This window comes from Mobula birostris, chromosome 18 (genome assembly GCF_030028105.1).
Source record: "Mobula birostris isolate sMobBir1 chromosome 18, sMobBir1.hap1, whole genome shotgun sequence".
Classification (NCBI taxonomy): domain Eukaryota; kingdom Metazoa; phylum Chordata; class Chondrichthyes; order Myliobatiformes; family Myliobatidae; genus Mobula; species Mobula birostris.
Window position 1 is genome coordinate 3,424,407 of NC_092387.1, and position 16,669 is coordinate 3,441,075.

The 16,669-nt window shown below is 43.5% G+C and overlaps 2 protein-coding genes across 6 annotated transcripts in view; both read left to right on the forward strand.

The window, feature by feature from the left end:
• adpgk (ADP-dependent glucokinase) overlaps positions 1 to 13,824 on the forward strand; it is a 37,033-nt gene extending 23,209 nt beyond the window's left edge. For 3 of the 4 annotated variants that reach the window (XM_072282101.1, XM_072282102.1, XM_072282099.1), the window contains 2 exons: positions 9,175 to 9,273; positions 10,379 to 13,824. In XM_072282101.1, the coding sequence (XP_072138202.1) occupies positions 9,175 to 9,273; positions 10,379 to 10,936 (657 nt within the window). In that variant the 3' untranslated portion in view covers positions 10,937 to 13,824. The remainder of the gene's footprint in view (positions 1 to 9,174; positions 9,274 to 10,378) is intronic. The other variant, XM_072282100.1, reaches the window with a different exon arrangement.
• Positions 13,825 to 15,737: 1,913 nt separating this feature from the next.
• LOC140211906 (neogenin-like) overlaps positions 15,738 to 16,669 on the forward strand; it is a 343,448-nt gene continuing 342,516 nt past the window's right edge. For both annotated transcript variants that reach the window (XM_072282103.1, XM_072282104.1), the window contains exon 1: positions 15,738 to 15,983. In XM_072282103.1, coding sequence (XP_072138204.1) covers positions 15,758 to 15,983 — 226 coding nt within the window. In that variant the 5' untranslated portion in view covers positions 15,738 to 15,757. The remainder of the gene's footprint in view (positions 15,984 to 16,669) is intronic.

A 16,669-nucleotide genomic window follows, 5' to 3' on the forward strand; every position in this document is an offset into this window, starting at 1 on the left:
TTATATTCTATTCCCCCTGAAATAAATGCCAACATTCCTTTTGCCTTCTTTACCACAGACTCATCCTGTGAATCAACTTTCTGGGAGTCTTGCACAAGGAAAATGAGGACTTGATAGATAGGAGCTACAGGGAGGGTGTTACTTCTAAGTTGCAGGAGGCAGGTACTGGGGTGACTGTCAGGAGAAGGAAGGGAAATAGGCAGCCAGTACAGAGTACCCCTGTGGCTATTCCCCTCAATAAGTATACTGCTTTGAATACTGTTAAGGGGGATGACCAACCAGGCGGAGCCGCAGTGAACGAGTCTCTGGCAATAAGTCTGCTGCTATGGCTCAAAAGGGGGGAGAAGAGGACTGCAGTAGTGATAGAGGATTCTATAGTTGGAGGAGTAAACACAAGATTCTGTGGATGTGAAAGAGACAGCTGGATAGTATGTTACCTCCCAAGCGCCAGGGATCCGGTCCACAGCATTCTAAAGGGGGTGGGTGAGCAGATAGAAGTCTTGATACATATTGGCACCAATGACATAGGTAGGAAAAGGGTGGCGGTCTTGAAGAGAGAATTTCAGGAGCCAGATAGAAAGCTGAAAATCAGGACCTCCGAGCCAGTAATCTCTGGATTGCCTGTGCCATGTGTTGGTGAGAGTACGAATAGGATGATAGCAGATGAATGTATGGCTGAAGAATTGGTGCAGGGGGCAGTGTTTCAGTTTTCTGGATTATTGGGCTCTCTTCCAGGCAAGGTATGATGTGTACAATGGTCTGATTTTGCTCCTGTGTCTTATGGTCTTACCCTGTTCCAAAAGGCCACCCCTCAATTTTGAGTTTGTGCCCTATAGTTCGGGAGACCCCCCACCATAGGAAACATCCTCTCCACATCCACCTTATCTAGTCCTTTCAACAATCAGGTTTCAATGAGATCCCCACACGCTCCTCCCCTGTCTGTCCTCTGAACACCTAGAATCCAAAAAACTAAACCTGAGCCACAACGTCAATGGGCCTGCAGTGTTCCTAGCCTTTTCTACTTTTATTGCAGATTTCCAACCTCTGCAGTTTTAAAAAATTTCTATCTTTTTTTTTTACAACATAATCATAATTTGTGAGAATAAAATCAGGCCTATGGGATGTTATATAGTTAAACCATTTTCCCCAGTACAAATCAAATTGTTCCAATTTATGATTGACAGATGCTGTTATCTTCTCCATTTTGTAAATGTCCATTGTAATTTCCATCCATGCGTTTAAAGTTGGGCTCTCCTGTGATAACCATTTCCTGGTAAGAGTCTTTTTACCAGCCACCAGCAATATATTCATTAAATATTTATCTCTTTTTTTATTCCCACAAATCAGTGATTATGTTGTAAAAAAATCACTTCCTACTTGTACATAGTTTTCCCTTTTCTTTCTTTTCTATAAGTGTATACGTCAGATAAATACTATGTGGAGATTTGTGGCAAACATGAATATATGATATATACATACAGTATCTGAAGTACATCTTATGGAAAGGTTTGAATGATGCTGAATTTCAATAAAAAATAAATTACAAAAAAAAATTTCTATCTCCTTAAGATGCTTTACAAGGATCAGCTGGGAAGGAGGATACCCTGCCACATGTATATCTTGAGGGATGAGCAAACTGCTTTGGGTTTCGGGTAAACCAAAAATTGCTTTCCATTTGGAGGCAATGCTGAGAGTGACTCTGATCTTAAGCCTCTCTTAGTCCACTATCATACAACCATAATCACCATCATCAAACAGAGAAAGTTGCAGCCACCTGCAAAGCCCAAAATCCCATTGCAGCCACAAGAGGGAAGATGATTGATTCCATAAGACCATAAGGCAAAGGAGCAGAAGTTGGCCATTAGGCCCATTGAGTCTGCTCGGACATTCTATCATGAGCTGATCCATTCTCCCATTTAGTCCCATTCCCCCGCCTTCTCACCATAACCTTTGATGCCCTGGCTACTCAGATACCTATCAATCTCTGCCTTAAATACACCCAATTACTTGACCTCCACTGCCGCCTGTGGCAACAAATTCCACAGATTCACCACCCTCTGACGAAAAAAATTTCTTCACATCTCTGTTTTGAATGGGCGCCCCTCAATCCTTAAGTCATGCCCTCTCATACTAGACTCCCCCACCATGGGAAACAACTTTGCCACATCCACTCTGTCCATGCCTTTCAACATTCGAAATGTTTCTATGAGGTCCCCCCTCATTCTTCTAAACTCCAAGGAGTACAGTCCAAGAGCAGTCAAACATTCCTCGTATGTTAACCTTCTCATTCCTGGAATTATTCTAGTGAATCTTCTCTGAACCTTCTCCAACATCAGCATATCCTTTCTTAAATAAGGAGCCCAAAACTGCACACAGTACTCCAAGTGTGGTCTTACCAGTGCCTTATAGAGTCTCAACATCATGTATGCTCCCATACTCTATTCCTCTAGAAATGAATGCCAACATTGCATTTGCCGCCTTTTCCACCGACTCAACCTGGAGGTTAATCTTAAAGGGTATCCTGTACGAGGACTCTCAAGTCCCGTTGCACTTCAGAACTTTTGAATTCTCTCCCCATTTAGATAATAGTCTGCCCGTGTATTTCTTCTGCCAACGTGCATAACCATACACTTTCCAACATTGTATTTCATTTGCCACTTCTCTGCCCATTCTCCCAATCTATCCAAGTCTCTCTGTAGACTCTGTTTCCTCAACACTACCGGCCCTTCCACCTACCTTTGTATCATCAGCAAACTTAGCCACAAAGCCATCTGTTCCATAATCCAAATGGTTAATGTACAAAGTAAAAAGAAGCAGCCCCAACACAGACCCTGTGGAACACCACTGGTAACCGGCAGCCAACCAGAATAGGATCCCTTTATTCCCACTCTGTTTCCTGCCAATCAGCTAACGCTCTAGCCACGTATGTAACTTTCCCGAAATTCCATGGGCTCTTATCTTAAATTAGCAGCCTCATGTGTGGCACCTTGTCAAAGGCCTTCTGAAAATCCAAATACACAACATTCACTGCATCTCCCTTGTCTAGCCTACTTGTAATTTCCTCAAAAAATTACAATAGGTTTGTCAGGCAGGATTTTCCTTTAAGGAAACCATGCTGAATTCTGCCTATCTTGTCATATGTCTCCAGGTACTCTGTAATCTCATCTTTGACAATCGACTCCAACAACTTCCCAACCGCCGATGTCAAGCTAACAGGTCTATAATTTCCTTTTTGTTTCTTTGCCTCCTTCTTAAATAGCAGAGTGACATCTGCAATCTTCCTGTCCTCCGGAACCATGCCAGGATCAATTGACGTTTGAAAGATCATCGCTAATGCCTCCGCTATCTCCACTGCTACTTCTTTCAGAACACGAGGATGCATTCCATCTGGTCTGGGAGATTTGTCTACCCTTAGACTATTCAGCTTCCTGAGTACTTTCTCTGTCGTAATTGTGACTGTGCACACTTCTCTTCCCTGACACCCTTGAGTGTCCGGTGTACTGTTGATGTCTTCCTCAGTGAAGACTGATGCAAAATACTCGTTCAGTTCCTCCATCATCTCCTTATCTCCCATTACAGTTTCTCCAGCATCATTTTCTATTGGTTCTATATCTACTCTCACCTGTCTTTTACTCTTTATATACTTGAAAAAGCTTTTAGTATCCTCTTTGATATTATTTGCTAGCTTCCTTTCATAGTTCATCTTTTCCCTCTTAATGACCTTCTTAGTTTCCTTTTGCAAGCTTTTAAACCTTCCCAATCCTCTGTCTTCCCACTAATTTTTGCTTCCTTGTATGCCCTCTCCTTTGCTTTAACTTTGGCTTTGACTCCTCTTGTCAGCCACGGTTGCATCCTTTTTCCATTAGAAAATTTCTTCTTTTTTGGAATATATTTGTCTTGCACCTTCCTCACTTCTCACATAAACTCCAGCCACTGCTGCTCTGCCGTCCTTCCCGCCAATGTCCCTTTCCAGTCAACTTTGGCCAGTTCCTCTCTCATGCCACTGTAATTTCCTTTACTCCACTGAAATACCGACACATCGGATTTTGGCTTCTCATTCTCAAATTTCACAGTGAGCTCAATCATGTTATGATCACTGCCTCCTAAGGGTTCCTAATAATCTCTGGTTCATTACACAATACCCAATCCAGTTCAGCCGATCTCCTAGTGGGCTCAACAACAAGCTGTTCTAAAAAGCCATCTTGTAGACATTCTACAAATTCTCTCTCTTGAGATCCAGTGCTGACCTGATTTTCCCAATCTACTCGCATGTTAAAATCCCCCACAGTGATCATAACACTGCCCTTCTGACCAGCCTTTTCTATTTCCTGTTGTAATTTGTAATCCATATCACGGCAGCTGTTAGGAGGCCTGTATATAGCTGCCATCAAGATCCTTTTACCCCTGCAATTTCTTAGCTCAACCCATAAAGATTCTGCACCTTCTGATCCTATGTCACCTCTCTAATGATTTAATATAATTTCTTACCAATAAAGTCACGCCACCCCCTCTGCCTACCTTCCTATCCTTCCGATACACTGTGTATCCTTGGACGTTCAGCTCCCAGAGACATGCATCCTTTAGCCACGTCTCAGTGATGGCCACAATATCATACCTGCCAATCTGTAGCTGTACAACAAGATCATCCACCTTATTCCTTATGCTGCGTGCATTTAAGTATAACACCTTAAGTCCAGTATTTGGTACTTTTTGCTTTGATTGCACTGTAACTCATCCCAATGGCTGCAAATTTGCCTCATCCCCTGCCTGTCCTTCCTGACATCCTTACTGCTCACTATCTTAGATTTATTTCTGTTTTCCCCCTCCTCTGCTCTATCATTCTGGTTCCCATCCCCCCGCCAAATTAGTTTAATCCCTCCCTAACAGCTCTATTAAACCTTCCCCCCAGGATATTGGTCCCCTTCGGGTTCAGGTGTAACCCATCCTTTTTGAACAGGTCATACTTCCCCCAGAAGAGATCCCAATGATCCAAGAATCTGAAGCCCTGCCCCCTGCACCAGTCTCTCAGCCACACATTCATCTGCCTGATCCGACTATTCTTGCCCTCGCTAGCACGTGGCACAGGTAGCAATCCCGAGATTACTACCCTGGAGGTCCTGCTTCTCAGCTTCCTTCCTAACTCCCAGAAATCTCTCTTCAGGACCGCCTCCCTTTTCCTATCTATGTCATTGGTACCAACATGTACCAAGACAGATGGCTGCTCGCCCTCTCCCTTCAGAATATTCTGGACCTGATCCGAGACATCCCGTACCCTGGCACCTGGGAGGCAACACACCATCCCTCACCCGAAGAACAGGAAAGCTGTCCAGATCAACAACTTTCTAAAGCATTTCTGTACTGTTTGAATATCAAAATTCAAAGTATGTTTACCATGAATTCATTTTCTTTCACCCACAGGAAAATAAAGTACAATAGAAACCATGAAAGCCATACATAACAAAGGCAGAGTCCCATAACCAGAAGACGTAGGAGCATAATTAGGTCCATCAAGTCTGCTGCACCATTCCATCATGGCTGATTTATTATTGCTCACAACCACATTTTCTTGCCTTCTCCCTGTAACCTTTGACACCCTGGCTAACCAAGAACCTATCAACCTCTATTAAATATACTAAATAGCCTGGCTAGCACAGTCATCTGTGGCAATGAATTCCACAGACTCACCACCCTCTGGCCAAATAAATTGCTTTTCATCTCTGTTCTAAATAGATGCACCTCTCTTCAGAGGCTGTGCCCTGGTCTTAGACTCGCCCATTATATGAAGCATCTTCTACACATCTACTCTGGCTAGGCCTTTCAATATTTTTAATAGGTTTCAATGAGATGCCCCCTTGATCTAAACTCCAGCGAGTGCAGCCCCAGAGCCATTAAACACTCCTCATACATTAACCCTTTTATTCCTGGAATAAATCTTGGGGACCTCATCTGGACCTTCTGCAATGCTAACACTTTTTTTTTAGATAAAGGGCCCAAAACGGCTCGCAATATCTTCAAGTGAGGTCTGACCCTATGCCTTATAGAGACTCAGGATTACATACTTGCTCTTATTCTCATTGTCTCGAAATGAATGACAATATTCCAATTGCTGCCCTTAACTTGACTCAATCTGCAGGATAACCTTTTAGGGAATCCTGCACAAGGGCTCCCAAGTCCCTTTGCACCTTAGATTTTCTGAATTTTCTCCCTGTTTAGAAAATCGTCTACACCTTTATTCCTTCTATTAAAGTGCATCACCATACACTTCCCTACTATATTCCATCTGTCCCTGAAAGTGAGTCAACAGGCTGTGAGTCTGTTCAGTGACATCCACACTGGTCTTGGAGCCTGATGGTTGGAAGGTAACAACTGTTGTTGTACTTTAAACACAAGCAAGTCTGTAGATGCTGGAAGACCAAAGCAACACACAAAATGCTGGAGTAAATCAGCAGGTCAGGTAGCATCTATGGAAATGAGTAAACAGTCGATGTTTTGGGCTGAGATCCTTCTTCAGGACTGGGAAGGAAGTGGGGAAGATGCCAGAATAAAAAGGTGGGGAGGGGGAAGGAGGACCAGCTAGAAGGTGATAGGTGAAGCCAGATGGATAGGAAAGGTAATGGGTTGGAGAGGAAGGAATTTGATAGGAGAGGAGACTGTAGGAGAAGAAGGAGGAGGAGGGGATCCAGGGGGAGATGATAGGCAGGTGAACAGAGTTAAGAGGTCTGAGTGGGAAATAGAGGAAGAGTGGAGGGGGTGAGAATTTTTTTTAATTGGAAAGAGAAATCAATATTCACGCCATCAGGTTAGAGGCCATCAGGTCCAGATGGAATATCACACATTCTTTTTCTCTCTCTGCTTTTTCTCCCTCTGTCTCTCTCACAATACCCCTTGCCCATCCTCTGGGTTTTTCCCCCCTCCCCCTTTTCCTTCTCCCTAGGCCTCCTGTCCCATGATCCTCTCATATCCCTTTTGCCAATCAACTGTCCAGCTCTTGGCTCCATCCCTCCCCCTCCTATCATTTTGGATCTCCCCCTCCCCCTCCCCCTCCCACTTTCAACTCTTTCAGTTAGTCCTGACGAAGAGTCTTGGCCCGAAACGTCGACTGTACCTCTTCCTGGAGATGCTGCCTAGCCTGCTGCGTTCACCAGCAAATTTTATGTGTGTTGCTGGAATATAAGGTGATGCTCCTCCACCTCGTCATGCTTGTCCATCAGCAAGTTCTGCTTTTGGTGGACAGAGTGGAGGTACTTAACGAAGCAGTGTGCCAATTTATGATGGGTCTCATCAACGTGGAGGAGGCCGCAATGGGAGCACCAGATGCAATAGATTCGCAGGTGAAGTACTGCCTCACCTGGAAAGACTATCTGGGATCCCAGACCTGTTGTTTGAGCTGAAGACTTGCCATTTAAGTACATCAAATAACACTAATTTCTATAGCTCCTTTTCTATTTAGGATGCCAGATGCAGACTCTCCAGCGATAACATCATTTTCCTTCTGGCAGACCTTCCTAATGTGCTTAAGCACACCTGTCTGTACATCAGCTCTCCCATCAGAAGGGGACAGACAGCTCAAAACATGTGTTTTTTCTATCCTATATTTGTGTCAGGGTAGCAGATGATTTCAGGATTGCTGCAGTATTGAAAACTTGTCGTGAATTTCAATACTGCAGACAATCCTGTAACCTGCTGTACAATAGGATCCATGAAAACCATACATAACAAAGTTGAGTCCTTTGAAACTTGTTTTCAATATGGACTTGCACTCAAGCAAGTTCAAAGTAAATTTCTTATCAAGGTACATATATGGCACCATATACAACTGTGAGATTCATTTTCTTGTGGGCATACTCAGTAAATCCATATTAGAATAATAACCATGATAGAATCAAGAAGAAAACACACCAATTCAATCAGTGTGCAACAGACAATGAACTGTACAAATACAGAAAGAAATAATAGTAAATAAACAAGCATTAAATATCAAGAGCATTTGATGAAGAGTCCTTCAAGGTAAGTCCATAGGTTGTGGGAGCATTTCAACGATAGGGCAAGTGATTGTCGAGTGAAGTTACCCCCTTTGGTTCAAGAGCCTAATGGTTGAGGGCCTGGACCTGGTAGTGAGTCCTGAGTTCCTGTACCACCTTCCTGATGGCAGCAGCAAGAAGAGACCTTGACTTGGCTGGTGGGGGACCCTGATGATGGATGATACTTTCCTGTGACAATACTCTGTGTAGATGTGCTCAATGGTGGGAAGGGCTTTACCCATGATTGACTGGACTGTATCCACTTTTTTTTTGTGGGATTATCTGTTCACAGGTATTGGTGTTTCCATATCAGATTGTGATGCAGCCAGTTAGTATACTAGCCACCACACACCTATAGGAAGTTTGTCAAAATTTTAGATGTCATGGTGAATTTTTGAAAGCTCCTAAGGAAGTAAAGGCGCTGCTGTGCTTACGTACTGGACCCAGGGGAGGTCCTCTGAAATGATAACACTGAGGAATTTAAAGCTGCTGACCCTTTCTACCTCTGATCCTCGGATGAGGACTGGCTTATGAATCTCCTGTTTTCTCCTCGGTCTTGCTGACATTGTGTAAGAGATTGTTGTGGCATCACTCAGTAAGATTTTCAGTCCCCCCCCCCCCCCCCATATGCTGATTCGTTACCACCTTTGATTTGGCCTGTGACAGTGGTGTTGTCAGCAAACTTGAATATGGCATTAGAGCTGTGCTTAGCCTCACAGTCATAAGCATAAATCGAGTAGGAGCAGGGAACTAAGCGCACAGCCTTGTGGTGCATGTGTGCTGATAGAGATTGAGGAGGAGATATTGTTGCCAATCTGAACTGACTGCGGCCTGCAAGTGAGGAAATTGAGGATCCAGTTGCACAAGGAGATATTGAGGCCAAGGTCTTGAAACTTATTAATTAGTTTTGAGGAGATGATGGTATTAATGCTGTCAAGAAAACTGAGGTCTTCCCAAGTGAGGAGCAGAGGGTCGACAATAACTGAGAACATTTCATTACTTGCTGAAGGTTAGTATTGGATTTTGTTACGACAATCCTAAATGTTTCTTAAAGCAGGACTGATATTTCTCTGAACTGTAACCAATGTCTGTTTCAGCTTGAACATAATGACTTTGTTTGCTCTACCCATTCCCCAATTAATCCACATCACAGGTGAGCCTGTTAATCTCTCAGATCCCCAATGAAATCTCAGTGCACCTGGAGCTTGCCAGCATGACGGACACTGCGTACATGAACACAATTGTGGGACAGGTAATGATTGTTTTTGGGGTAGATGGAGGGTGTAGATCTATGTTGTACTGTGGTGGAATGATTCAACCTCACACTGCTATTTTACTGAATTGGCAGAATGTGGGAAAGTGAAATTAGTTTAAATTCCTCGAAGTTGAAAAGTGGAATAATAAACGAGCAGGGATGGTTGCTTTGTTCCAACACAGTTAACTTGAGGAGACACACTCAGATACCATTCCTGTCTTGATTCTAGTTAAATTTACACTGTTGCTGTAGCAGTCTTCATCTAGTTAGAAATGGTATCTGCAAGTGTGTAGTCCCTCTTCATTGTAGAGTATGGAACAGTACTGCACATGAGTCGGCCTTTAGGCCCACAATGTCTGTGTCAACTATGATGCCAAATGACACTAATCCTATCTGCCATAAATGATCCACATACTTCCATTCTCCACATGTGTTTGTATCTGTTTAAATGCCCCTTGAACAGCACTTTGTCCGCTTGCACCACTATCTCTGGCAATGCTTACCACTGTGTTTGAAGCAAAAATCGCCCTGTGTATGTCCCTTATATTTTCACCCTCTCAGAAAACTATGACCTCTAGTATTTGACATTTCTTTGTCAAAGCCCAAGCAAACTCCTCTCTTGCCTTTCTCAATAGCCTGGAATAGACTTATCAACCTTAATGCAATAGGTACAACACCACCACCTTTTTGATCTCAGTGTGCTCCTACCACTCCCTGATCTCACTATCCACCATGCCTTTCTTCTTGTCCTTCCTTCACGCCCATGTCCTTCCCAACCAATAACATCTACGGACATCCTGTACACCTCCAGCAGCCAGGCACTTCCTTTGGCTGGTAACTCTTAAGGATCCTTCCATTTACTTTGTGCCGTTGTAGCCAGAACAAATCCACCAGTGTGCTCTTTAATGTGCCGTTGGGATTATACAAAAGATCTATGCTTGATCTCCCCCACTCTCCTCCCACAGTGGTGTGAATTAAACTATTGTGTGACAAATAACTAGTCATCTTTTAACCTCTACATAATCACTGAGGGTTATATTCCCCTGACTGTTTGGTATGCTGTTAGATTATTTCCCATCTGATCCACTTTTCTTTTCCTCAGCAGGTTCTCACTCTTGTGAACTCAATTGGCCTAAATGAGCAGGAACTCTTGTTCATCAGTCGCGCTGGTTCAGGGCCTCACAGCTCACAACAGTATTGGAGTGGAACTCCCGATGTTGCAATGGTCAGCGATATCATCTTCTGGCTCCTCAAAGAGTACGGGCGCACAGACTCAACCAGGGATTCAGATTTAACTCGCATTCATTTTCACACTCTCTCTTACCACGTGATAGCAATCATTGACGGTTACTGGAACAATCAAGTGGCATCTGTTGCAGCTGGTGCACGAATTGCTGGGAGTCAAGCATGTGGTACCGACGCCATTGACCCCACAAAAGTTGTTCTCAAATCCCCCATGCAATTTGTTCTGTCAAACATCGACAAATCACTGAAGACCAAGAAAATGACATTGAGTCCAACCAATCCAGTGGGCATATGGCACAGAGAAAACATTACATTCTTCATTACCCCTGTGCTGGTTTGCATTGACCCAATCAGGACTGTAGGATTGGGAGACAGCATCTCTGCGGAAGGCTTGTTGTATTCCGAGCGGCAGTGATGTGACTCAGTGTTCAACAAGACAGAGTCAAACCTGACTGTAATAATGGCAAATTTTCTATGTAGTGTAGGAATGGCTCTTTGAGTGTGGGGTGTGTGTCATGGCTTAGAGCAGGGAGAAGGGACAGCAGGTACGGGTGTGAGGTGCTTCTTTTTTATCCTAGCTATAGTGTAAGAAAGCCAACAAGTAAGTGAATGTAGTTTTCATTTGTAGATTTGCTGTATTCTATGGACATCTCAAATCTTTTCATTTTCTTTTATATAGATATATCTTTTCAAACTTTTCTACATTTCCTATTTTTGATGAAATCTTTGGAAATGTAGTTAAGTGGTTTGGGATACAATGAGTCTGTGGTGTAGTTATATAGTTATTTGTGAGATGCAATGTATTGGATGGGTCTTCCATGTGGATTTTCATCCATGGATAATCTTTTACTGGCAGACTTTCACATGCAGAATGAATGTGGTTTCAGTGCCACTTCTAGTCTGGCTGAGTTAACATAACAGTGCTTAGACCATAAGACATAGGAGCAGAATTAGGCTATTCAGCCCATTGTCTCTTTCATGGCTTGCCTTAATTCAACTCTAATTGCAAACTGCAGGATGTGGGGACTGGCAAACAGGATGCTTTTCTGAGTTGCAGGCATTGCTTCCCAAAGCCGGGTGAACAACAGGCCAAGCAGTAGTCTTACTACTTGGCTTTAAAGAAGGCTTTGCTTCATTTCCACTGTCAGACATTGCTTCCTCCCTTCTTTCAGGAAATACTGAAATTTGAAAGGCTAGTGATTGGAAATGTACTACGTTTACCTGGTGAAGAACACCTTATTGCTCCCTGCTATCAGCTGTATCCTTTCTCTTACCACCCCTAATGCTGAACGATTGCAGTTTAATGCCTTCGTTCAGTCAGGAAAGCTTTATAACTTCCAGTCAGAATGGATTTCTGTATTTGAAAGCTGCTGCATCAAACCACCAATTCAGAGTGAAAGCCAGGCTTTGAAACAACATTTTCCCAGAAATCTATACTTTAGGAGGAGTGGATGAACAAAGTGCTGAGTGGGGATGTGGGAGTTGCTAGTTTTCAGCCTTTTTATCGAGAAAGGAGTAATGAACTGTTAGTGATCATGATTCTGATTTAGCCTGTCTGGCATCTCCGTTTAAGGAATGGAAATGTAGCTATGGCAAGTAAAACTCCCCTGTGGTAGTTAGATGGGGGCATTGATTTGGTCAATGACTGGGAGGGTTGGAGAGAACCCTGCATGCATTTGGAGGGTGGGTGTGGAGGGGCTTCTGCAAAATGTATGTGCCTGGAAGGCTGGACCAGAGTTGCGAAGCTCCCCAATTGAATAGCTTGTACTGATTGTTGAAGTTACCGCATAGAGAATGGAAAAGTGCAGAAGTGAGGTGGTGGGAGGCACATACAATATGGGGCTACTTGTGCTGTTCATTCTACATCTTGACATCCAATGTAGAGGAAGTAAATTTAAAAGAACATTTAAAACTGAGTTTGAAAGTTGTGTGTTTCCCCACTATTCTCACCAGGTTACGAGCTGCCTGACTGAGGGCAAAGTCTGAGTCAGGCAGCTGACTGAGATCACTTCTATCTTTGCTCTGATTAGCTTTCTCTCAGATGTCATTGAACCAAAGGCTGTGACGTACTGTGACATAAATTCAGCTACAAATTTAGCAGACAATCAGCTATGTTTACACTGGAGGGTGAACTTGGCTACTTAATGCTTTTTGTATTGAGGAACATTTGGTTTTTTTTCTGTTTCCTTTTCCATTCCAACAACACCGTGACTGTGCTTATGCTATTAGATATTCCACTTGAAAGGGGATTTTTTTGCAGAAATGCATTCGGTAGATGTGATGTCAACCTTGCTTTTTAGTTCTGTGACTTTTCACAGGTCATTAATACTAATGAAGGTTGTTCCTGAAAGTATGTTTCATAGAACCAGTGCAGGATGAAAGATCTCAAAATGTATCCTCTGCTTAAGTTATAAATGCAACAAGCTTGAACATTTATCAATTGTTTTCAATTATCATCTGCCTTAGAGGCCTCTGCTCAGTAGGAGGCAGTGTAGTGCCATACAATGTCGAGTATTCACACAAAAGCCAATGTGAAAATGAGGTTTGTGTAATTGATTGTTTTTCTGTTACAGCGAAGTGTCCACTAGCTGGTTGTATGTACTGTATATGGAATGTTACCCGTAATACAAAACTATGTGGAATTTGTTTATGATCAAAACAGCAGAGTTGGCAAGTTATTTTGCAAAGACAAGACAAACTGATCCTAAGCATTTTGATTTACACATTTGGTGTGCTCCTGGGTTTGTCTTTGACTGTGAATTTGCTGCCAAAGGCAACTCTGCACGATCAACAGCAAGATATTAACAGGAATTCAGCATTTGCATTGCACTGGGACTGTGATCTGTCTCCATGCTCCCTCTAGTGACTTTGTGTCCGACCACAATGGACCCAGTGAAGACAAGAGATAAGAAATGGATCATTGAAAAGCTGGGATTCTGCTTAGTGTCAATTTGCATTGCAATTTGATTTCAAGGATCAATATTTTTCTTGGCAATGGGAACGTTAGTATGACATGTATGTTTTAAATTGTGGAAGATTTTTGCAAGCAGCGTTTGGCATGGTTTAAATTGATTCAAGCTTTATTAACACTGGTTGCTCTGCTTTTTTTGTGAAGCCTAGAGATACCTCATGGGCAGATTGTTGGAAGAATATATGCTTTGTTTTCTCTTATGTAAATTGTCAATGTCCAACAAAATAGAGGGTTTTTTGTTAAATTTCAGTGGTTAAGTACTGTATCAATCCAGTGACCATTTACTTTTGTAAAAGCAAAGTATTATAATAAATGCTGTTTTTTAAAAAAGGCATCTTTCAGCAGGTGAGTTATTTTCTATTTATGGTGCCTTATTATTCAGTGGCAAGGAATACAAACATGCTGTAGTTGTGTACAATACTGTATGCATTGCATCAGTGAGAATGTGTGTTTGTTGTGTTCTTCCCTTAGGACAGATCCTTATTCAAATCTTGCTTAACATTCTTGAGCTCCTTACTAGGAAAGAGTAGCTGGGATGTTCATCCATTTCTTTCCTTCTGATACCTTCAAACTACCTTGAGGAGGATGCAGACGTAAAGGGTCCAGTTTCTAATGAAGGGATTTCCTTTACATGCAGGTATTGGCTGCAGTCATTACTGAGGTCCCAGCTTGCAAATGTTTGAAATAAAATCTAAATCCTATCTTTCTGACTGAGCCTGTAGTTAATGTCTTAAGGGTTTTTGCAATCATTTACAAGATTTGGGCTTTTGTTAACAAGGTTATTACCAAATTCTAAATGCTCTTGAAAAGGTAGTGGTGAGCTGTTGTCAGGAACCTCCAAAGTCTTTCTAATACATCACTGGGAACTCCAGGGTTTAGATCCAGCTCTTTATTTAAGAATAGCAATGTGAGCAATATGATATCCAATTTATGGGGCAACTTTGAGGGCAGTGTTCATATACAAATAACTGCAGTGCATTATGTGGTACACCATCCCACATTGGGGGCACAAACTCAATTGACACACCAGCACAATGCTCAGTGAATATTCCAGTATCAGATGTGATGTGAACTTTAGATCCTAACTTTTTTCCCCAAGTGAATGTAAAATATTCTGCTGCTCCCACTAGGAGATCAGTTTAGGATTGCATTGTCCTGGGCCTATTTATTCAGTCAATATCATTGAGAGAAATCAGCTGATCATTATCAGATCACTGTATGTGGGAGCTTGCTGTTGCATTTCCTAACGCAACATCGTAAACATTTCAAAGATGCTTTGTCCTCTCTTTGAACCCAGTTTTTTTTCATAGCCACAAGAGATTCTGCAGATGCTGAAAATCCAGAATAACACCCACAGAATGCTGGATGAACTCAGCAGGCCAGGCAACATCTATGGAAAGGAATAAAGAGTTAACGTTTTTAGCCGAGAGGTCACTGATCACTAAACTAGGCTATGTTAAACGTTACAGGCCTGCCTGTCCTTCAGTAAGGTTCACTTTTTAATGTACATTAGAATTGACAGCAGTGATTCCTGTTCATTTGCTGCAGTCAAGATTTGGGCAGAGGTGATCAGCACGTATATGTGGAAAAATAGTTAACGTTTCAGATTAAGACTTTCCATAATCTTTCGGTGAGCCTCCTGAGCACTCATAGAAACATAGAAAATAGGTGCAGGAGTAGGCCATTTGGCCCTTCGAGCCTGCACCGCCATTTATTATGATCATGGCTGATCATCCAACTCGGAACCCTGCACCAGCCTTCCCTCCATACCCCCTGATCCCCGTAGCCACAAGGGCCATATCTAACTCCCTCTTAAGTATAACCAATGAACTGGAAGTCTAATAACAATGAACACAACCTCAGAATACAAGGATATACCTTTAGAATAGAGATCAGGAGGAATTTCTTTAGCCACATAGTGGTGAATCTGTGAAATTTGTTGGCAAAGTGAGAAGAAAATTATTTGGAAACTTAGTGAAAATGATAAGCAGGCAGCTTGTAACGTGCCAAACTTGCAGAACCCTAGCATATCCTATTTTTAATTAGGATTTCTGTATAGTCAGTTCGTTGTTTTAAATGCTTTTAGCTCCAGATTATTCTCCCGAATTTTGTTGCAGCGATTCCAGTCCAGTCGCTGTGGTGACTGGAGCTCTAGGCCGGGTTTTGCAGTTGGAATGCCCATCCAATCCACTTTGGGAATTCCGTTGCGGGTTTGGCTGCGACGGGCGCTGTGCTCCAGGCCGGATTTTGTGGGCGGCCCCGTCCATGCTGGGTATTGTCCGCGAGTGGCGGCCGCTCGCAGCCTCGCTCGGCTCGGCTTGGTTCGGCGAGCTCTTCTCGACCGACGGCGGACGGGCGGCGAATACCGGCGCGGCAGCAGCGGGCGCCCGATACCCAGGCGCAGGCCTGCGGCGGCGGTGGCGGGAGATGGCGGAGCGCCGACTGCAGCTCCTGTTGGCACTGGCGGCTTTGAGCGCGGCCCGGAGCTCAGGTAAAGGTGGAATCCCGGGATGGCGAGGAGATCCCGGGCATGGTGGAACACCGGGAATGAAGAGACGGGGAATGCCGGTGTTTTGGGATGTGAGGGGAGGGTCGCCCTGAGGTGCACGGCACAAGCCGACGCTTTTCCTTGGAGTACAGGAGGTGACCAGGGAGCCGAGTGGGGCGTCCCCAGTCGTGAAGGGATTGGGGGGGGGGGGGTTCGCAGGAGCCGGGGAAATGGAGGTGATGAGCAAAGCAGCTACAAGTGACAGGATGAAAAACTTCGTTTGGTGGCTGGGGTTTGAAATGCATTGTGGCGTTCAAATTGGAGCTGATGGGGGACTGAGTGGGAAGTATGTGCAAGGCTGTGGGGAGAGGGATTTCTCGATCGGTTTTAATCAGATAAGGCTAGTAGGGACCAGATGGGCTGAACGCGATAAACGTACTTTGATTCTGAGCTCAGCCTGGGAAAGCAACACTGGGATTAAGTGAAACACTGTACCAGGAATGAGGGAGAAATGCACTGAGCGGGTGCTGCCTATTCTGAGAGGGAGGGCGGGACAAAATGGGGAAAATTAATTGGAACTGGAAGTGAGGAGAGAATTTGAATCCATGACAGGGATGTGGAAGAATGGGGATAGAGGGATTACAAAGAGTGAGAAATTGGAATTCCTGGGAAAGGGAGCTGGGGAGTTA